Source organism: Stegodyphus dumicola, chromosome 1 (genome assembly GCF_044657685.1).
Source record: "Stegodyphus dumicola isolate Sdum_Otavi_A_Nest chromosome 1, ASM4465768v1".
NCBI classification, from domain to species: Eukaryota; Metazoa; Arthropoda; class Arachnida; order Araneae; family Eresidae; genus Stegodyphus; species Stegodyphus dumicola.
The window spans coordinates 281,239,221-281,262,886 of record NC_140768.1 but is presented as its reverse complement, the minus strand read 5'-3'; the positions used below and the strand labels follow the sequence as shown (position 1 = coordinate 281,262,886).

At 31.8% G+C, this 23,666-nt stretch overlaps 1 protein-coding gene and 1 long non-coding RNA gene across 2 annotated transcripts in view; one reads left to right on the top strand and one right to left on the bottom strand.

Moving 5' to 3' along the window:
* LOC146999563 (uncharacterized) overlaps nt 1–23,666 on the bottom strand; it is a 113,040-nt gene that overhangs the window by 11,540 nt on the left and 77,834 nt on the right. The gene's annotated exons all lie outside the window — the stretch shown is intronic.
* LOC118180084 (cyclin-dependent kinase 4-like) overlaps nt 10,770–23,666 on the top strand; it is a 66,544-nt gene continuing 53,647 nt past the window's right edge. Inside the window, exons 1-2 of the mRNA XM_085807745.1 lie at nt 10,770–10,925; nt 12,920–13,271. Coding sequence (XP_085663871.1) covers nt 12,946–13,271 — 326 coding nt within the window. The 5' untranslated portion in view covers nt 10,770–10,925; nt 12,920–12,945. The remainder of the gene's footprint in view (nt 10,926–12,919; nt 13,272–23,666) is intronic.

Below are 23,666 nucleotides of genomic sequence, written 5' to 3'. Positions count from 1 at the left end.
AGCTTTTATTCAATTCTGGTTCCTTCCAGAGATCTGGAAGGAAAACTAGTTTAATGAAATGTTACACAATGAAATGGCAAGTAACATATACAATTATACTTCTCTTAACATTCTTATTTCATTCATGACTATTTTAATTATCTCTCCCCGTGCTCTATGACATGGGTTGTAAAAGAACACCAAACACGAATGTGTTTCTGTCTACGTGTGCCACACTTCCTCCTACAATCAAAACACTAACGTGTTAAAATTCAACATAACGAGACCTCTTAACACACCCTAATTTCAACTCTAAACCCTGAGGTACTATTCTAAAAGTGGCTAACTCTAAAGTGTAGCGTCAGAGAGCCTAACTACATCATTCAACCTTTAACACATATTCGCCATGATTTAGTCTTTACAGTCACACGAATAACAAATTTTTAACATTACTTTCACTTTTACCATATCACGGTATTTCTTAACATTTAAAATAACAGTTCACATTGTATATAAGAACATATCAACATGCTGTTAATTTTACACATTTGAAAACATACATTAGTAGTACCTTGTTAACTTCTATTCTTTTCAAAGCAAGTGCCAATTCTTTCTACATTGAAATAATACATTTCAAAAAGCCTTTCAGACTAAAACTTCTCTCTTGCTAGAATGTTTTAAATAAAATTTATACAATAACTTTTTACAATATTTAAGTCTTTACACAACGCTATTATACATCAACTTTAGTTTTACGCGCGAGTAATTGAAAAACATAATAAGAAAACCGGTCACAACTCATTTCTCGCCCTTTTGACGATAAAGGTAGACCTCGCATGAGGTAAAACTTCTTGAAATCTGCCACTTGCAGTAAGAATGAAAGATTAACTTAAGTTTGCAAAGTAGCATAAAATTTTACTTATCTTTGTAATATTCGGACATCCTTTTCTGGGCCCAGTCTTTAAAGGTACTGCAGATAGTAGTTTGATTTATCCTCCTTCTTGTACGGGCTCGCCCTTCAGTGCTTTCCTCTGGAAGCTTCTTTTTTCACCAGTTCGGCCACCCTTGAATACCTTCTTTTTCTCCTCTGCTTGTGGTCTTGGCCGTTTGATGGCAGCTGGTCTTGGCGGAACCGGGAAACTTCTGTCGTGTTCCTGCTTGGACCTCGTTGTTGGCCGTTCAAATTTTCCTTGTAACTTTTCCTCCGCCGCTGATGGCCCTTCCGCAGTTCGACAACTTTTGCTGCGGAGAGTTCTGTCGGATGAGTCGATCTTCCGTTTTAAAGCCGGGTTATAGTTGCCGTCATTTCTCCTGGTTCTCTTCACATGCGTCGTCCTTCTCCCTTCTTCATTCTGGGGGTGTTCGTGAACTCTCTTTTCTGGACGGTGGAACGGCTTCTTTTTCTTGTTACCTTCAATTTTTCCGCGGGGCAATTTTCTTTTCACTTGCTTCTGTCTCTCATTGGCTTGCCCTTGTACTTGTCGTTTTTCCACCTCTGGAGCTTGTACCTGCGGTGTCTGCCGTACCGGATCCTGCAAAAGATCTGAAAAGATTTGCATTTTATTACGATCGAAGTAGGGCTTGATTTGATCAATGTTTGCGGAACAGGTTTCACCATTTCTGGCTTTTAACACTACAACAGGGTGAGTTATTTTTTCTATAACATATGGTCCTTCAAATCGTGGAAAAAATTTGGCAGTTTTATCTTCTGGTGTTGAAGAAAGTGAATGCTTAATTTTTAAAACTTCATCCCCTACTTTATAAGTTACTCCCCGTCGTTTCAAATCATAATATAGCTTCTGTTTTCTTTGTGCTACTTCCGTATTCTTTTTTGCTTCTTTTATTAGTTTTTCTATATCACCCATTTTAAATTCTGGGGCTCTTTGTTGCACATAAAATAATTTTTCTAACGGTGTTATAATCTTTCTGCCTAGAAATAACTCAGCAGAAGTTTTGCCCGTTGTATCATGTTTTGCGGTCCTAAGGGCGAAAGCAAATTCATTGACATAGTTATCACAGCTTTTATGAAAATTTTTAACATAACTACGGATAATTTTCACTATATTTCTATTGACCCGTTCCGCTATATTTGATTGCGGCCGATACGGGACCATTTTTAAATGACGTATGCCCAGTTTTTGGCACATGTCTTCAAATATATTACTTACAAATTGAGGACCATTATCCGATATAACTTTTAGGGGCGCCCCGTATTTTAAAATATATTTATTTAAAATAGAATCAGTAACTAATTTCGCGGAGGCTCGTTTTAAGGAAACAATTTCGGTCCATTTACTAAAATGATCAACCATAACAAGGAGATAGCGACTTTTATTTAACTGACTTTTTGGGAAAGGGCCCAATAAATCGATGCCAATTATTTCATTTGGAAATTCGGATTTAATACTATTTAGAAACCCGGCCGGGCGGAAATTAATATAATTAACTGCTTGACATGTTGGGCAGCACTGGACATACGCCCTTGTTAACTTTTGCAGTTCAGGAAAGTAGACTGCATCGCGTACGCGTTGGATAGTTTTTCGAATACCAGCATGAGAAGCTAAAGGGCTGTCATGGAGCTCCTGCAGGATATTTAATCTAAGACTAGCTGGGATAACAGGTCGAAATTCGTTGTTGGAATTCGTAGTTTTTGTATAAAATAATAGACCATCTATTAGTTCGTAATGGGCCGCCCTATTTCTTATCGCCACAATATCTTGGTGGCTAAAATTTTCAGGATCCTTCAAATACTCATAAATGCTTCCAAACTCAGGATCCTTACCCAGTTCGGTTATTACAGTTTCTCGGGAATTTATTGTACATGCTGTAAGCATTGCCATCTTTACGGTATTGCCTTGTTCGTCTATTTTAATCCTTGATAGGGCATCTGATACGATATTTTCCTTTCCAGGGGTATGCTTGATTACCAGATTATATTCTTGCAGCTTGAGTGCCCATCTTATTAACCTTGGGGATAAATTTTTCCCTGAGTACAATCTAGTTACCGCCGCATGATCAGAGTATACTGTTATCGGCGCCTTTCCAAAATAGACTCGGAACTTTTGCACTGCTAACAGAACTGCAAGTGCCTCTCTCTCGGTCGCGGAATATTTTCTTTGTGTTTGATTTAAAGTTCGGCTAAAAAATGCCACGGGCTGCTGATTTTGCGAAAGTACCGCTCGTACCGCATAATCCGAAGCATCCGCTGAAATTTCTAAATTATCATCCTTTTCAGGAAATTTCAACACAGGGGCTTGCGTTAATGCTTGTTTTAATTTTTCGAAAGCACTATTGGCTTCGGCCGTCCACGAGAATCTTGCCTTTTTCCTTTTTAATTTTAACAATGGCTCAGCGATAGCTGCAAAATCTTTTATAAAGGACCTATAATATGAACAAAGTCCTAGAAAAGAAGAGAGCTTCTTTGCCGTGTTTGGAGTCGGATACTTTTGTACAGCGATTATTTTTGATTCATCTGTCTCGATCCCTTTTTGAGATATTTTGTAACCTAAATATTTTAACTCAGGGGCTGCAAATTTGCACTTTTCGACATTAACTTTTAGACCGGCCTCATTTGATAAAGAAAACACCTGTCTTAAATTCTGTACATGTTGGTCGAGATTATCACTAGTAATAATGATATCGTCTAAATAGATAAATGTGGACTTTCCAAGAACAGGTCTTAACACAATGTCCATGCATCGCTGAAATGTTGCCGGGGCCCCTGAAAGGCCAAACGGCATACGCAAAAATGCATAAGTGCCAGACTTGGTTATAAAAGCAGTCTTAGGCACGTCCTCAGGCCTAAGCCCTATTTGAAAATAACCAGTCGTTAAGTCTAAAGTCGTCATAAATTTGGTTGATTTTATGTTCCTTAAAATTTCTTCTATGATCGGTAACGGATATACCGGATATTTCGTTATGGAATTTAATTTACGGTAATCAATAGCGAATCTCCACCTTTTTGGATGCTCCAAAGGATAGTCATTATTTTTCTTACATAAAACCACCGGGCTAGCATAACTACTTGAGATGGGCGTTATGATCTTTTTACGTAGCATATCGGTAATATGCCATTCTATAATTTTTTCCTTATTCTTATCATACCGGTATGGTTTTTGGCGAACTGGCATTGCATCTCCGGTGTCAATACTATGGTTAGTAACCTGAGTAAATCCTGGAATATCACTAAATAACGAAGCAAATTCACTTACCACTTGTCGGATTCTATCTTGCTCGTCATTAGGCAGGTGGTCAAGTTTTAACATCGGCGGTTCAGCGTTTTCAGTACGAACTGGTTTCATCGTCAGCTTAAGGGACGCTTCATTAAAATCCAGCGTAGCTTGGGCTTCTGAAAGAAAATCTATTCCTAAAATTAAATGTGCTTGCAGATTCTTTACTATAAAAAACATCACCTTTATTTGTTCGTCCTTGATACGGATATACAAAGGTACTTTACCTACGCACTTACATTTTTCTCCTTGCGCCGCTAACACTGTCGTATTATCCGCATTATATATGCGGTATTTGCGAAAATACTTCCTAAAAAACTCTTCTGCCACACAGGAACTCTGCGCGCCGGTATCCAGGAGTGCGGTGGCTGGGATATTATTCACCAAGACTTCAATCTTTGGAAGAGTCAAATTTTTCACCATTACTGTATTTAACTTGTAGGAAGAGGGGTTTTCGTGGCCTTCGGATTTCCGCACCCTCTCGTCAGCAGAAATCCGTTTTAGTTTAAATTATTTTTCCTTTCCGTGCTTTCCTTCTTTTTCCCCTGGCCTTGAGACTTTTTTCCTGGGTTGCTATTGAACTGTCGACGTTCGCCGGCTGTTTTTGAATGCTCGGGTTTCCTAGCCCACTGATTCGCTTTTTCTCCGTAGCCGTATGCTTGAGTTTGCTGTAGTCTTGGCGTACCAAATTGGTTTCGCTGTTGATATTGGCGTCTTCTTTCGACGTCCGCCGTTCTTCTACTTTCAAACTGGATTGCTAGCTCAAATAACTTTTCCAGTGTAGTCGGATTTCTTAATTCAATAAAGTCTTGCACTTGGGACAGTAACCTCGGCAAAATCACTTGAATTATTTCAGGATCCGGACGGTTTCCATACAAGAGCTTGAAAACGTGAATTTTTCTTAAAATAAAGCTCGAGAGGTTTTCGATTCTTTGTTGATATATACTGAAAAGTTCCGTTTCTAATTTCGCACGATCCCTTACAACAGGGAAGGCTTTTAGTAGGGCAGTCTTGAAATTTTCGTAAGTATAGGTGGGACTTCCTGCTTGACCCAAGAGACTTCTGCCTATACATTTGAACCAGTTAAGCGCTTGGCCCCTCAAAGCGCTGGTAGCTAAGGTAACTTTTTGAAACTCGTGCACGGGGTAGAGCATGAAGTGGTCATCCAATTTTTCCAAAAAACTGGTTACCGGTGAGTTTCCGTTAAATGTTGCTTCTGGTTTCATCGAAGCGCGCATGGTCTGGACGATGTAACCAAATCCTTCCAGGGCGGCAGCTGGCATTTCTGGATTCTGAGCCGTTTCTGCAGGCAGCACAGGTTCTTCTTGAAACTCGGCCATGGTTATTCTTCTTCGTTGGGCGCCACTATCAGGGTCAATGTTCCTTCTAACCTTCTTCGGGAACATACAAGGACCTGACTCGGAACAGAGAGCTTACTAAAGCTATGTTCACTAATTGTGGTAAGTAGACAGGATACAGACGAAGGGTATACAAAACCCTTTATTTTTCTCTATATACAATAACTTCCGTACTTCGGAATACACTGACCCGCCACTTGGGGTCTAACGTAAAAGTATAAAAATAAAACTAAACTCTAATTTAACTTTAGAATAATACACGTGGAAGATTGGCCTTATAATAACAGGAAGCGTATGTAGCACAGAGACTGTGAACACTACAATACGTTTAATTTATCAAGAGGATTAAAACCTCTGGCCTGGAAGGCAAACAGCAACTGCGTAACTTCTAAGGTAAGCGGCCTGCTTTTGACTCACTGCTTCCTCTCTCTCGCTTGGCAAAAGGCCACAACTTAAATACTTGGCGTTCGCCAGACAAACTTTGCATAAAAACCTTCACGCTTATAATTCTGGCCGGAAGTAGAAAATAAGAAGTGATAGTAAAGATTTAAAATAAAATAAACGTTAGTAAAACTTAAGATCCTTACAAAGTGAGGTGGATGATAATACGTCACCTCCTGCATTTTTCGATTAGGTCTTCCCCCTCCTAGTAACTCTTCTAAATGGGTGTGAAGTTAAGGAATTTTTACATTCTTACGCGTCTTCGTGATGATAGTGACAGCACAGACGGAAGACATGAGTAGAAGATAAACCAAATGTGACTCACCGACATTCGAACTGCAAATCTTCTTTTTTGTAGTTCAAGATTATTAACCATTTGCATAATGATAGCTTTCTGAGATGAATACGATAATTCTTTACATTGATCAGAAAAAGACATGAGACTCAGAAAACAAATTCAGGATCGCTATCATAGTAGTCAAGTGCCGTTACACATTTTTGTACTGGATCATTTTCTGCTAATTCGCTTCCCTATAACCTTAAATTTCCTAATTTCGCTAATTTTTCGTTAGAATGCATTGTAATCGATTCTGCTCGATTGCTCAGGCCAGCTTTTCTAAACAGTAACATAAAGCCTGTAATCCGGAAATAATCATTTCGAAATAAAAAGAGTAAGTATGGACTTTCCTTTGGATCCTGTGTATAAATTTAAGTAAAAACACTTTTCTGAAAGAAATTATTAGTCGACAGGTTAATAATTCTTAAAATAATCACTAACAATTACAAATGATTTTAGATTTCTTTGTAAGTGGTCGCCTGACATGTGACAATACTTATTTACGTTCTTAAAAATACTGCTCACTTTCAAAAGTGGTTTTCTTATGAAAGCCATTGCCCCAACAGAGTTCATTCTTAGGTCAATACATTATTAAAAATTTTTATCGCTTACAAAACTGTAGGTTTAATAATTAAATTAGATTTCTTAATTTATACTCAGTAGCGTACCTAGGACTTGATTTTGGGCTATGCAGTCATCATCATAGTATCAAAATCAATGTTGTGCAATTCTTCTTCCTTATAATTTTGCCACATAAAAATTTAATGTAATCTAAACATCATCTATCTGCAACTATATTAGTATTTATAGTATATCAGGTATGTATAATGAATGATATCCAATCAGCAGCATTTGTATTACTCGTATTATGTTATTAATGATGAAAGTACAACCCAACAATGCAAAAATTACTACTTTTTACTTACTTGTACGAAGTAAAGGAAGCATTGTAAAGGCAAAAAATTTGAGGTATCATATATCAACGAAAATATCCATTTCAACCATTTAAACGATGTTTCTGCGTGACATCTGTACGTAAGGACAGAATAAAGGACTCTTTTCACCAAAACGTGTTGCAAAATGGATTCAGAAGAGATTTTTTTCGTGATATCTGTACGTATGTATATATCTCGTATAACTCAAACACGAGTAGCCTCAGAAAGTCGATACTTCTTAATTTTTGGGATAAATCATTATTTTAGGCGGAGCGCACCGGAGCCCTAAATAAGACGGCTCCGGTACTTGTTTTATGTAATTGAACAACAATTTCAGTAGAAATTTGGTCTCGAAAATTTTAGTTTTTGCAATAAAGTTATATTAAAAATCGCTTATTAATAATTACTTTCATGATAAGTAACTATTCAATTTTTAAATTATTAATGATTTTAATAGTCATTTTATTTATTTATTTACTTTTGCTCCTCTTTGCCGATGGTCTTCCATGCAGCTCCGGTGCTTCTGGTTTTAGAAACTAAGCCCTGCTGTAACATATAGTAGTTGTGCACCTTCCTTTTTGGTTGCAATCGGCCTCACCAAAAGCATATAAATCTAAATATATATATATAAATTTTGTTTAGCCAGTTATTATGTTTCTTTTTCTAATATATCAGCTCGGTGAGCTCAGTTTTTTTTTATTCTTATATGTTGGTAAATTGTGCATTTTTTGATTTAAAACCGATTGAATTATGTTGTTGCTCTATTCCGGTTAAGATTTTTATGCCTTAATTAATATGTATGCAATAATTGTGGAATTAATTACTAATTTAAAAGGTGTTTAAGTGCGGCTAAGTTTAACTTAGCAGACATATTTGTTTATATTTGAAACTTAGCAGAATAGTGAATTAAGTCACTTTCTGCACCTTCAGTGTCTTTTTGCCGAGTGGGACCAAAAAGCAAACTTTCAACTTTGTGCACTACAAAATCTGCCTTCTTGCTCGCTGGCCGAATGGCTTGTTTTTGAGTAGAAAGTCCAATTTTAATTTAAATTAATTCTATTCAATTTTTAATGAAGATATTTTGAGTTTTTATGCATTTTTGCATTACCACGAAATGAGAACTGAATTAATTGAATCCGTAATATATCTCTAATGAACTTCAAAGAAATAAGATTGAAAGAAATGCAACAAATAATGCGTATAATTTAATAGTCCAGCACAAGGAAGTCATGTTTTCGCATCAGATTTTTTTATCAGTTCAAAGATACTCCCATAAGCAGTTTTTAATTTATGCCTAGTCATATAGTAATGTTCGTTCTGTTTTATTTTTATTTCTTTCTTTTTTTTTTTTTTTTTTTTCTTTTTTTAAGAATATTTAAAAAATTTTTTCTCAGAAATATTTTTATACATAACCCAACCCATATAATTCATTTAAAAGCGTTTCATTGTGCTATTGTAATGTAGTAATTTGCTAGGTATTTTAGCATGCTAATAATGTTTAAGACATTTTTAGCCTAGGAAGCGATCCTTCCGTAATGCACGTGGTAATTCTTAACGTTAATAAGATTTTCAAAACTTAATCGCACTTTTTCTAGGATAACATTCACAATTATTCACAAAAGATCAAAATCATTTAGAACAGCATTCTACTCTCATAAGTGAAGCTTTCTTTTTCTCACTGGTAGATCAAAAAAGAAGGATCTTTATTTTTACCAGTCTTTGAAATGTTACATAATAGTGCATATTCAGGGCTTAAATTCTATGTGAATCAATTCATTTAGGAAGCTCCAAATAAGACAATGTCCGTATTTTATTTATTATTTAACAATCATAAAATAAAATTAGCATTAATTTAATTTAAATTTATTAAATTAAAAATTTTCTCCTTATATTTATTGAATTTTTAGTTTAATTGGTGTATTAGTTATTTTATTAATTTTTATTTGTCTTTCCTGACAGTCTTCCACAGGACCCCAGTTCTCTAATTTTATAAATTAAGCCTTCTACAGTTTTTAAGATGCGACTCAAAGCTCTTAGGGGGCCCTTAGACGTTTTCCTGATCTAGATTTATTTCCCTATAGCTATTTAAATTAAAGACAAAATTAGAATAATGGTTGTAATTTTTGTCGTTGTTATTCAAAAATTTAGTTCTTGGGATCCCTGTCTTTTTTTGAAAATCAAGAAGGCCCCAGATTTTTTCTGGTAGGGGTTAAAATACTTTAGTTACATCACTGAAGGTATTCCATGTAGTAATGATGCTTCAAAACTCTAAGTATTTCAAAATAATAATGCTCTGGCACTACATTTTCTCCCCCTATCAATGAAGACAATTTAGGCAGCTTTCTGTTTCTTGGAAACCGAATGCATCTCGATTATTACAAGATTTACTCATAGTAATATTGGGAACCGGTGACTATCAAAAAACACTCTATAACAAAATCCCGAAACTAACTTAGGTTCTAAATATAAATATTTTCAGAGTTTAAATTGCACCGGAGTCCACTGGATTTCGGTACTTCTTAGTTTTTGGGATAAATTCTAATTCTAGGTGGAGCGCACCGGAGCCCTAAATAAGAAGACTTTGGCACTTCTTTTATGTAACTGAACAATAATTTCGATAGAAATTTATTTGGTCTCGAAAATTTCATTTTTAGCGCTAAAATTATATTAAAAATCGTGTATTAAATTTTAATTTATCTCTTTGCATTTTGTTTAATTTTAATCATTTAATTACTTTAATTATTCAATTATTTTAATAAATAATAATAAATTAATTATGAATTAAATAATAATTATCAATTATATAATAATTAATAAATATTATTTATTAACGTCAATTAAATAATTAAATAACCTAATAATTAGATAATTATTAATTAATTTGATAATCATTAACTATTCAATTTTAATGATTTTAATATTAATTTTTTCATTTATTTATTCTTGTTCCTCTTTCCTGACTCTTCTATAGGGCTCTCGCACTTCTACTTTTAGAAATTAAGCCCTGTATATTTTCAAAACAAGTCCCTAGACTAAAAAAAAAAAAAAAAAAAAAAATTAATACCTTCCACCCTGGCATAATGCAACTAATATAATTACACTATCTCAAATAAATACTATTAAAGAGTAGTTAATTATCTAGTGAAACATTTTATATTTTCATTGATTTCTAAAAATTTTTTAAAAAGATTGATATTGAGGCAATGAGACGCTTACGCTTATAAATTCGGCTGTGTTTCAAATGTCTACAAAGATAAAAAGTTATAAAACTGGAAGTAGTATATAATATTTAAATCTAGAAGTTACCTTAAAAATTAAATAAAATAAAAGGGGAATAGGAAACAGAAATCAGTGGGAAACACTGAGGAAGGTCAAGAAGGAGTGAATTCCTTTCAGCTCAAACTATTCTCTTTTAGTTCTACATTTTATTACTAGATGCCGCTCTCGTAGCTTCCGTTACCGGTGTTTTCATTCATGAACTCAACAGTTGATCAGTGCTTGGCAGCTGGAGTAAAGACAGGTGATAATAAGTGTTTCCCGGGAATTCTTCTTTGTTGATGGAACACTTGTTTTAGAATGAACTAGTTAATGGAATTATCCTAACTATTTGCTGCCAATATAGATCACTATGTATAGAAATTTATAGGTAATGCGTTCAAGCATATTTTTCATTTTATATTTTGTATAAATAGCAATATTTCGGTATGGTTTAATTTATTTCCTATACTCGTATTCTTGTTTGTTATGGCTTGAGTTATTGTATTAAGCAAATTATGTGTTTGAATTAACTTATTTGAAGCTTTGTTTATAATTTGATGTTTTAAAATTTCTTCTGTTGAAACTAAGTAATTTTCGGAACTGAAATTTGATCATCTTTTGTTTCGATGCTTAGGGCAGTTTATATCGTACGATAAGAGAAATGTTATCTAATATGATAAAAATTAATTGCGGAAACATTCACATCCCTTCAGAAATTTTTTAGGTATGCAGTTCTGAGAAATAAGATTTTAGTATAACATATTTTAAAAGAATGGAAGAATTTATAAAGTGTACACTATGCTGTTTCCTAATCTATATTTGAAAATAAAAATGGGACTAACTCATTGTATTACATTTCATAATTGATCAAATTCATTTCTTATTTATTTTATCATTAATGACTATCCAATTTATTCTTGAATATTTTATTACAACTTTATTATTATTTATGAAATTTCAAAATAAATATTATTATCGAAATTCCGTTAGTATTATAATCGAAATTTGTTTCATATAGTTAGATGATTTTAATATGAATTCTAATGAAAATATATGAAAAATTATTTATCATTACTTTTACATATATTTCCAACTGTATTTCGTTTATATATATTTCTATCTATATTTCATGTATGTATATGTATTTCATGTATGTCTTATTAATACCTACATAAATATGTATAGTTGAATAAAATATACTTGGTGTGCTTATTTTCAATAATTAATAGAAGCATTTATGAACCTAGAAATTAAAGTTTCAGTGGGTTTATTAAGATGTTATAGATTATCCTTGCCTTTGTTCTCTTTAAATAGTTTATAAATGTTTGAAAAGGAAATATGTTAAAATTCATTGTTGTTTTCTTTCAAATGATTCTTCATGTAGATTTTAATATTCTGTAATAAAAATATTTTCTTCCTAGAGGTGTTATTTCAATAATTTTTAGAAATTTTGTTTGAAAATTAAAATGAAGTATTAAATTATTCTCAGTATTAAATAATGGCATTATGATAAATTTTATCATAAATAAGAAATTTTAAAAAATATTGTTAGAATTAGCCATGTGCAGTTTATGTAAGAGATGTATTTCTCCAAAATCATTTAAAAATTAACTTCATTTGTGTTTTTTTGGTGTATAAAAATTTTATTCACATTTAACAATTGGTTTAACTGTATATACTATTTCTTTGTTTTTCTATTCAGGGTGTTATGGTTTTAAATTGCCACAGGGTCTAAGCTTTAAATATATTAAATATGTATATTTATACTTAATATATGTATATTTATATTTTTGCTTTTCTGTTTATTGTGAAGTTAAGTCATTATATTTCATTAAAAAGCCTTAAGTAATTTGGATGAGTTTTTTATTTTTCAATTTACTCAAATTTATGTTAGTTAAAAGAATAAAGGTATATTTTGGAGAAAAATCTAAAATACAAGTAACAAATTTTATCCATCTAATTTTATGAAGTTGCATAGTTCTCATCATGAAAGCAGCAGATTAGCTTAAAAGAACTTTTAAATTGGTTGTGTAATTTATTGGCAAAAAAGACAAATGTTTTTAATGTCAATACTCAACAGGCTATAAGACAACAAAAATGATTTAAATATTGTGAAAAAAAATGTTTAAAAAATTAAAATGAAATGAAAATATTTTTAGATTGCATTTCATAGTTTTTATGGAGTCTGCAATTTTTTGAAACATTTTTATTTTCAAAACACTTTATTCAACCTCTACAAAATTAAAATATAATGTATCAGATCATTATATAATTATTTTAAAATGAGAGCCATTTCTTTGAGCTTTTCAGACTGTATGCTTATATATTATCTTTTTCTTTTAAAATACTTTTCACTATAACCAAATTTTTTTCTTACTACAGAATCATATTTAAATCTTGATGGGACAATGCCAAGCCATCTCGTTGCCAAAACTTCTCCTGCTACAAGTGTGTCATTGCACAGTATAAGTCAGCAGCAAAATGCTGCTTCTACTAGTGTTAGTCCATTTAGTATCATTCAACACAGCAATAAAAGTTTTGATGACATGACGTTAATTGGTAATGGAGCTTATGGTACAGTCTATAAAGCACGAGATCTTGCCAACAGTGGTCAGTTTGTTGCCCTCAAAAAAGTTAAAGTGCCACTTGGAGAAGAAGGTGTTCCAATCAGCACTGTGCGAGAAATCTCTCTTTTAAAGCAGCTCACAGCTCTTGAACATCCAAATGTTGTAAGGTAAAAAATTTGAATCTATTTATAAATGTTTTTATATTAATGTATTAACTCAAATATTCAGAAAACTGTTGACTAAGTTTTAGTGTCAAAAAAACACAAAAACATCTTAACTCAAATTCAAAGGGTGATTCTTTTTGACAGATGGAAGGCTTTTATAAAAATTATGGCTTTAGGAGGTAAGAAATAAAACTTGAATAAAAGTATATTGAACTACACTTATGAAAAAATTTCTGTATTGGTGTCTAGGACAAAAATAAATAATTATAATAAATAAACAATCAAAAAGAATAAAAATTAAATATTTCAGATTTTACATTACTCCTAAATGGACGTTTTATGGTTTACCTTTATTTATTAAATATCGTGTTCTTCGCGCTTAAACCATAAAATCCAGTTCAAGAGAAATATCGCAAGATAATTTTAAAATGAGCATATCTTTAGAATTTCCAATACATGGACTTCCATACTGGAGATAAAAATGTTTTTTTTCCCCTGTACAATGTTGCCATTGATCACTTTGAAATCCTTGAGTTTGTTAATAAAATATGGAACTACTCTGATATGCGCCTTCAAGTCGCCAAATTTCTCGCCAAATGTTTTTGGCGAAAAACTTCACGCTGCCATATTACTATCTAAATTTTTTGTCTACATTTTGAACTTTTAGCCTAAAATGTCTCCAAAAATGCATTTTTCGCACATGCAAAAACTACGTTTTGAACACACAATTTAGCTAAAAATCCGAAACAAAAACAAAAAATTTAGATAGCAAAAACGTAAAGTTTCTAACCAAAAATATTTGACAAGAATCCATGTACACAGTGACATGTTTTAACTTAAAAAAACATCTACGAATTGCACAATGTAGGCAACGAACGAATCTACAAACTACGCACACCTCGCTTTAATAAAATAGCATAACAACAATAAATTTCAAATAATACCATGTACACAGCGTTCTGTTTCAACTTTAAAAAACATCTACGAATTGTACAGACAAGACACTAAACAACAAAATAAACTAAAATAAATTTCAAACAATTTAAAAAAACAACAATAACGACTGAAATTCATACTAAAGAACCAATGAACATAACATTCTATAAAATAAGAACAAAGATAAAATAAAATGCACTTACCATGAATTAATGCGTTTTCAAATAACAGAAATATAAATTTCATACCGCCTTTAACATGCCACCACGTAATCACTATCATATTTACATGACAGCCAGACACACTATCCAGAAAATTTATACTATGGTTCACAAATAAATAAAATCACAAATCCCTACTTCTATCATGCACTCCCATTAAAAATAATCTCCCAGACCCTCTTTCCACACTTCCAAATACCCACTAACCCTCAACAGGATAGCCACAATCATATTTCCTTTTGCCGAACTTCAATTCAACAACTACCATTTTATCTTTCCCTCCCATCTTCTCAGACACAGAGGCGAACCAACGAGCTCCAGCGAAAGATTTTTCAACGTCAACAGGGTTGCCATAGAACACGCAATCGTGCCAAAAACCAGTGCAGAACACATATCGCCACATTTGGTGAAATTAGGGCGTATATTAGAGTTGTACCTAAAATATTTGTTAAAGATTTACATTTGTTAATAAACAATTTGTTAAAGATTTACAAAATGTGAAATCGATAATAAAACAAATTCCAAATTTGGGCTTCTAGATGCTTATATTTGGAGGAGTATTACGTTATTCAAAATTCCATGGCTCTAGGTACCGCTGTTTTATCTCAGTGCGAGAAACATATATCCATTTATGCAGATTCTTCATTATTTAATTTCTTTAACTATTATACAGGGCGATAGTATTTGGTGGCAACAGTTTGAAAAATGAAAAATGCTTATAGTGAATCGACACAAAATGCCAAAATGGAGTTAGTCCTTCTGGGTAAATTGCCCATTTGAACTAACTAAAATTAAATAAGATGTAAGAAGATAAATACAAATGTAATAAATTAAAATTAATAAATAATATATGAATAAATGAATATGTATCCTAAAAATTAAAGTAATAAAACAAATTAAAGTTAGTTGATCATGAGATATGATACCAAAGATAAAAGAAAGGTAAATAGATTTTAAATGACGCTCATTGCAATTGTATAAAACTGCTCCTTTGTTCTCACTTTTAACTGACTTAAACTTTCCTGCCAAGATGAATTAATCCAATAAATATCCTTTCCATGAAGAAATAGCATTTTAACACAGGGAGATTTCTTCACCAGCTGTTTCAAGTTTTCTTGTTGCTATTAACCAGGAAAAACGAGGCATACATTCAATCCCACACTTCAGAATTAATTTCATGATTTATTAAAAATAAGTATATTAATAGCATAATTTTCTATTAATATTGTAACTCAGTTTTATATATATAAAATTTGGATTATTCAGAGTGTTCCACTAAAATTGCAATTTTACACTAGAAACTGGGAAGTAGTGGAGCCAGTTTTTAATGAGCTCTGGCTGCATATATTGTCTATCTGTATACATTTTTCAGATTTCTTATTTTGCCAAAAAAATTAATTTTTTTATGCCCATATGCAACAGTAAAAAATTAATATTCAGCATTCACATTTAACTTTGTCACTACATATAATTTATCAAAGCTGAGATATTTGAATTCCTGTTTTAAGGTTATCACATGATGAAAAATATAAAATAGGAACTTAAATACACTATAACTGGAAAGTAAAGGAGGTACTACAGAAATACACAGCAAGCTACAAATGTTGCTAAAAATATAGATATCAATCCTGATAATCAGATCTCAGCAGGAATTATTGATGCCATTGATGCAAATATGTTTACGGATTATCATTGATCAATAATTAGGCATATTTCAAAGCACAGTTAAATCTCATTGACACAACCACCCATAGTTGTAGCTGATTTTGATTGTTTCTAGGGGTGGTTACCTTAAAAAAAGTAAATAACTGTGAAGTTCAGTGCATTTATTTAATTATGTTCTTAGAATTGCTAATTAGTTTCAGAGATGGTAGTCATTGTGAGAGGTTTCGCTATACTTAAAAAAGAGGACAAAAGTTAAATTAAAGGACAAAAGTAAGCATTAAAATGATACTGTATCTTTCAAAATGGATTGGCAGCCTACTCAGCATGATTCAGTACTTTTCTATTATCAGGAGTGGATTCAGAAATGTATGCAATGCATATATGTGTGTGTATAATACGTATGTGCATATATACATGCATACATGAACACATACATCCTTACATAATGCATTCATTTCTGAATCTGGTCCCAATAACAGAAGAGTACCCATGATTCATAGTTGCTGTTTCTGTTATCTCTTACAGAAAAGGTTTCAAAATAATTGTTGCCAAAATTAAAGAATAAAAATTTTACATTTCAAACTAAATAAAATTAACTTCCTCCCCCTTACATTCGTAACAATGTTCATAAAGATCCGAGCTGGGGGTGCAGATAATCTTAGACAGAGAAAACGTAACTAATATGGCTCGAACTCGTCATTGCTCGAGTGGATAAGACTACTGACCGGTAATTCGATTTAAGAGTGAACTGATGAACTGATTGACTGCATGAGTGTTTTTATGGTTTTCTCATGTATTATAGCTTGAATACAAGCCAATTTCCCTTAGAAAATTCTTCGCTGTCATGGGCATTGCTTTAGGCATTGCCTCACATACTTTGCTGCAGTTAAATAAATGAGCAAATAAATAATGGAATGAAATACAGGTTGTTGAAATCTTAGAAACAGGAATAAAGAGACTTCTGATTTTTTTTTTAAACAATTTATATTAAAACATTTTTTCTTCTGTCTGAACTAAATCATTTTTAAAACATTTTTCTATTTCTACTTTTCCTTCTTGAACAAGCTTTCCATGGACACTCAGGTCAGGTCATTCCTTTTATCCTTTGATGTGCGCTATGTTATTTTTATAACATTTTAACTAAAAAACTCTAGAAATCAAACATTATGATCCTAGAGACAAATAATGTATAAATAATAAAAAACCTTTTCTGGCCCATTGATCTGTGGGTGGTGGTGGTCTCGCTGAGAAATCAGTGCACGTCTAGGACTTTAAAATTTACTGAGTTAGTAGGAAAAACAACTTACCTTTTTCCTTGCGTATTTTTAATGAATGATGAAATTTACAAATTGAAACAAATTTTATTTAAAAATTGTATTATATGTAAATTTTTAATTTTATTTTACAAAGCAAATCAGCAGGAAAAATTAAACATTTATGTAATTTTTCTAAAGCAGTGAAAACATACGAATGTACTTAATAAGGAAGTTCGGATAAATAAATAAAAAAGACTCAGTAGAGTATTTAAAAAAAAAAAAAAAAAATACTGCAAATTTTTTTAAATATCAGGGAACAAAGTTATTTTTATGAAACTGTTCAAAGCATGTTTTGCCTTTTTGGTACGTACATAAACCAACATTTCATGTTTCACACATATATCTTGTTCTGTGAAATTTCTCTCTTGTGCTACAAAATGTACACCTCTAGGATTTGCATTTTACTGTGTTAAATATTTTAAATTTGTATAATAATATGCATAAAATAATTTAAATTTTTACGAGATTTCTGTTTTTAATTATCAAAAAATACATTTGCATTTTATTTAAAACCGCACAAAATAATTTAGAAATTCGTAGTAATAGCATAGGAAGCAAGTGTGTTGAGCTCGGAGAAAAATCCCTGGAAATACATTTTCTCTGGGCAGGTGCATGTATTGTTTAGTAATAAAATAACTCTGGTATTAAAGCCCCTTATCAATATCTGGGTAAAAATAAACATTCCTATTTCAAAGCAGCTAATACTATTGTGAAGAGCAGTGGTTTCAGTGCACGACCACTGAGCCTGTAGGGGCTTGTGAGCTCTAGTGGCTCAGTGGTCGTGCCCTGAAACCACAAAGCAAATGCCATAAATATACACAGGTTATTTATATATGCAGTTTATTATTGCTGTATCTTTATTAATTATGATAAAAATAATGATGCGTGATTAATAACTTTTGAAATTTAAAGTTGTTTATAATAATAAAAAGTTATTTTGTCTCATCGAAAACAAATTTTAAAAGGCATCTGCTATGAAGTACTAAGACCTAAAAAATATTTGGTTCTGCAGTCATTTTGTGTTGTTTAGAGGTAAAAAATAAGAAACTAATTGTTTTTCACTCGAAACGTTCGGAAAGAAGAGCGGGAAAAAAATTTGAAAATTGGCGGTTTCAGGGCACAAGCGCCATGCATCAAATGGTTAAAATGAAATATTATCCATAGTAAAGGCCATGACTTTTATATTAGCATATATCCCAGTGGGCTTTTAAAATGAGAAGATAAAAAGTATCAGGGTAAACTCTTGAATATGCGTTTATTTAGCGAATAGCTATGTAATCTTCATTTCAGCGAGTGATGCACAAATGCAGACAGAGCTCTCGAGCTGGGGATTTGTAAAAAGGGGAGTGGTGTAATACCACTCGGCCAACATCTAATTGTCTTCCTCTGCTGATTTCGTGATTATTTCAATGGCACAAAAGCCTAGTAGCATTTTTTTAGGGGGGGGTTGTTTTTAAAATTTGACATCTTTTGTTATTTGCGTGATTTTTCTGAATGAAGTTAATTGTTTTCTGGTGTTCCAAAATTTTTTCTACTTCTCTCAAGTCATTTGGGTCTGGATTTGTGCTGATTTGACTATGGAACTGTAGGAGGCTGAGTTTCTATTAAGATTTTCAGTATAATTTGATTTTGATACCAGAAAGTCTTTTAAATTAGGGTATGGAGCTAGTTTGTCAGCTAGTAACATTTTTTTTCCCCCTTATGTAAACTTTGCAGCTACGATAAGAGCTTACAAGATTACTGTCGCAAAAAGAACAGACATGTTTATCTTCATTTTTGAGAGTACATGTATTGCTTCCATGGTGTTGGCTGCATTTATAGATTATGCTGCATATATCCATGTTACTGATATTTAAAAAATTGTAGGTTTTTCTTAGATTGATATTTTGCTGTGGAGACATTAAAATTAAAAATATTATGGAAATGTAAGATTTTGCTTCCTTCTTTTTTTTTTTTTTTTTTCTGAGTTCAAGAAAATAAATAGGGAGCAACTGAGTTTCATTTCCATTTCATTTTCTAAATTGACAAACTGTAATAATTGGAAATTCCCTTTTTTGAAGGTCTTCGTGTGTTTATTTTTTGAAGATTGAGATGGGGCTTTAATGGAGGCTTTAGAGTTTAACCGAACTAAGAGGTGTTACTGAGATGGGGCTTTAATGGAACTTCAGAGTTTAACTGAACTAACTCGTTCTTTTTGTGGCATTTCTAAAATCTTGGATTACATGTAAAGGAAAATAGATCTGATTTTAGATGAGTTTCATTATTCTTTTCTCAGTTTGTACATAACACTTTACCATATTTTAGCTAGTTTATTTTGTTGTTGGAAATTACAAAGGCTCAAGGCTCGATCCACTCTTAACATACGCAGCCTGTTTAAGTGTTCTTTGTCATTGTTGAGCACAATCAAGTTTTTATTGTATCAAATATTTAATTATGAACAAATTGTAAATGAATATAAAATTTTTGTATATTTGTTCTAAATTTCATTTTATTCCTGTATGGAATAATATATCAAATTTCAATTGTTATGGGATTTTAAATAAAAGAAATTTTTAATCTTACCCCCATCCCCATGAATAAAATATCTCTAGAATGCTTTTTAATTTTTGCCCTTGAAGTTACATTAGATTGGATTCCAGTTTTAGAAAATTTGTGTATTTATTTATTCATTGTTATTTTGTAATCCAGTGAAACTTGAAAAGGCCTGGACAATTTTAACTCTTGAAGAGGCCAAACTTTGCATACATTGAAAAAAACATTTGTTATAATACCTTTAAGTTCTCACGTATGCATCTTGAAATGTGTGCAGACAATTAAGGTAGTATATATATATATCAGAAAAAAGAAGTGAAGATAAAAAGTGGGACGGTTATTTTGAAATCATACTCAAGAAAGTACTACTTATTCATGGCCTTTGAGAAACTTCAGGGTTTCAAGGCCCCTTCTTTGAAAGGTTAATAGGATCATGTTTTCATAGGCTTGCATAAATATTCTAGAACTCTTGGCTACATCAGCTGTCTGAAGAATAATAGTAAATTTGCACATTTGTATCTGTAGAGCCAGGGCCCTTGGGTAATACCACTAGTGCTCATGGTATTGGATAGGTTTATCCAAAAATTCATGTAAGTGATTAATTCTGTTTCCTCTATACTCATATATTTTCTCTGTTCCTATCTGCATCTGAATTGAAATCTAATCTAGTCATGAAATTCTGTGCTGACATACAGATTGTTGTTCTCTCTTTGTAGTCGTATTTCTTTCTGTTTAATTAAAATGAAAATTTTTTCTAACAATAATTTGTTAATGTTTTGATATTTTCCTGCTTATGTTCAAAAGAAAAAAAAAAAGTTTTCAAAATTGCTTTTCTTTTAATTTTATTAGCTGCTTGAATAGTTACAAAAAACCATAGAACTAAATAAAATATGTATATATGTTACACACAATTTAAAATGCAAAATCAACAGATTTCAGAAAATAGTTTTACTTAGGCCAGTGTAAATGATGTAATGCAAAAGCAAAACAATATCAGATTCAAGCAGTTTAATTTCAGGTTGCCACTGGTTTCAGAGAAAAACCCCAATTCGATGGGTTTTGGTAACGGTCACTGTTCATCAACTTAAATGATTATTTTTATTTATTCCTTTGAGTTTTATGTGGTTTCTGTGAAGAAATTTAACAGAAATCAGAAATGCCAGAACCATCTTTTAGCAATATGTGATTAATAGTATAGGGTTATAAAAATCCGTGAAGCATTAAACAACTTTTTTAACAAATAAACTGCATGACTGATACCAAATTTTATCATACTGATGTAGAAGTAAACTCATTAAGTTTTTTTACATGTCTCATAAACTCATTTGTCTACTGTGCTTGTATAGCAAGCGTATGTGCAATCATCGGGGCAGCTTACTTAGACATATTGGAAAGTTCATTGATACTGCAGTTGAATAAAAGCAATGATAATGTTTTTTAGCAAATGAGCAAAACCTATGAATATTACTGTGAGCTACTTCATGGTGACTCCAAGACAAACTAAAAAACTTTTGAGTAAATATTTTTTTTTTTTTTTTTTTTTTTACTTATTAACTGTATTGCATACTAATATCTGGTCTTGCTGATTTCTTTTTGTAATCTTATTTGCCATTCCATGAAGAGGGGAGGACTTTTTCTTGCAAGACGATTTTCTAATTCACTGCCATTGTAAGAGTATCTTAATTAAATTTTGCTGCTAAATTGGGGAAAAGCACAAGACGAAGAGTAATGCTTTAATGCAGTGATGATGTTAATCTCTGGATTAAATGTCATGTGACTTTCTTTTGTGGAGTTAGCCAAGGATACTGTTTCTGTGCCTCCATTCTCTGCTAATCTCTAGGATCTTCACAACCATGTCATCATTACTATAACCAGAACTGGATTGGCTTTAGGGCCAGGGCCCTAAGCCTTAAAAATGTTGGTATCCCCACATAACTTTTTCCTTCGCTCTTTTTTTTCCCGTGGTCTTTGTTTAGCTGCATTGTACATTCCATGATAACAATGTTAATGGAAACTTTTATGGTGCTCCCTTTCCTTGATGAGCTAATGCTTATTTTGTTTAATGATTAATTCAGCTCTGGGTGTGGTTCTGGCACTGAAGGTTGAAACAGATTATTATATAGATTGCCAGCAGATGCATTGTCATTGAGCATTTTTTATATAGGAAAGGAGTAACAAACTTGGTGAGTTTGCCTTTGTTTCAGTATAAAACTTGGTATTTGTCATAATATATTTGTTACAAATTTTTATAAGAGAATATTGACAAATAAGATACTCAGAAAAACTATTCTTGCATGCACAGTTTAATATGCCCAGTATATATTAACGTATTAAGCATTAAGGCCATTTTATTATCATTTCTGTTAGTTCATGACATAATTTCATCAATTTGCTGGAGGCCATTGATCTGTATAGAATTTGATAGAAGAATGTAACTTTTTAAATTGGATATTGTCAGTCATCAGTAACTGATGTGGTTCAAACAGGAAGTATACTGACAGATGTGGTTTGAATAGAAAGTATTAGTGTCACCAGTAACTGACATCCTTTTTAACATGTTAATGCATCTATAGCATAACATTCTAATGCATCCAATAATGTAAGAAAACTCTGATTAAAAAAATATATACAATGTGTTAATCAGATGGTTGTAGATATAATCAGCATCTGAAATTGAAGTATAAAATCTATGCTTTTTGTTTAAATTTAGGAATTAAGTTGTTATTTTCATATAATATTTAAAATGCATTTAAAGAAATAATAAACAGCGATTTTCAACTCAGTATGAGTACTTTTACATTCTATGTAGATAATATAATAGAAAATTCAAAACTGAATATGTGAAACTAATTACTCATCTGGTCATTAAAATTGAAATGGCAATTAGTCTATTTTTGTATTTTGTTTTATTTAAAAGATGTATGCATATCAAAAATTTATTAATTCCCTCAAATTTAAGAGCTAAATATGAAAATATACATAAGCCTTTGGAATACAAAATGGTCTCTTAAAATGCTGTATAATTTAGCTGTAGGAATTTGCAGTCAATCTGATGAATGTGCCATTGCAATAGAATTGAAAATGAATTTTACTGGTAAAAAAGGATTTATAGCTATTAATTTGAGTTTTTATTAATAAAAGAAATAATGAAAGTTAATTTTTCAGTATAAACTTCCAAATGTATACTGCTAAAATACTAGCAGCCTTATATTATCCATTTATTTATTATGAAGTTCTATAATTTTAGCTTGTAAAATATAATGTTTTGTAAATCATATAATCCTACAGAAATATTAACCAGACGTTGTGATTGTTAATTTTCCCTTCAAAAAGTTTATTTTGGGCAAAAGAAAAGTGAATTTGTCATATACTTGATATAATATATCTTAAATTCCAAATTAAGTGATACTGATCGAATGTCTTTATCTGCACAAATTTAAACCTTTTAACTTTGTTTAATTTTAAGACACTTTCTTAAAACACTTTCTTTGCTGTTTTTTGATCACAGGATATTCAAAATTACTTAAATAATTTCCTGTGGTTGTTTTTTCTCATCCTATTACGTCAACGTTTGTTAGTAATTTTCCCAATTTTTCTGTGAAGCTTCATCATTTATTGCATTTTGATATACCTCAAACAAAAGGCAGGAAGTCTGCTCCCGCTTTCGAATTTACTCGGGAGAATGGAGGAAATGCGTCGTCTTCTGTCTGACCTTCAAGATCATGACT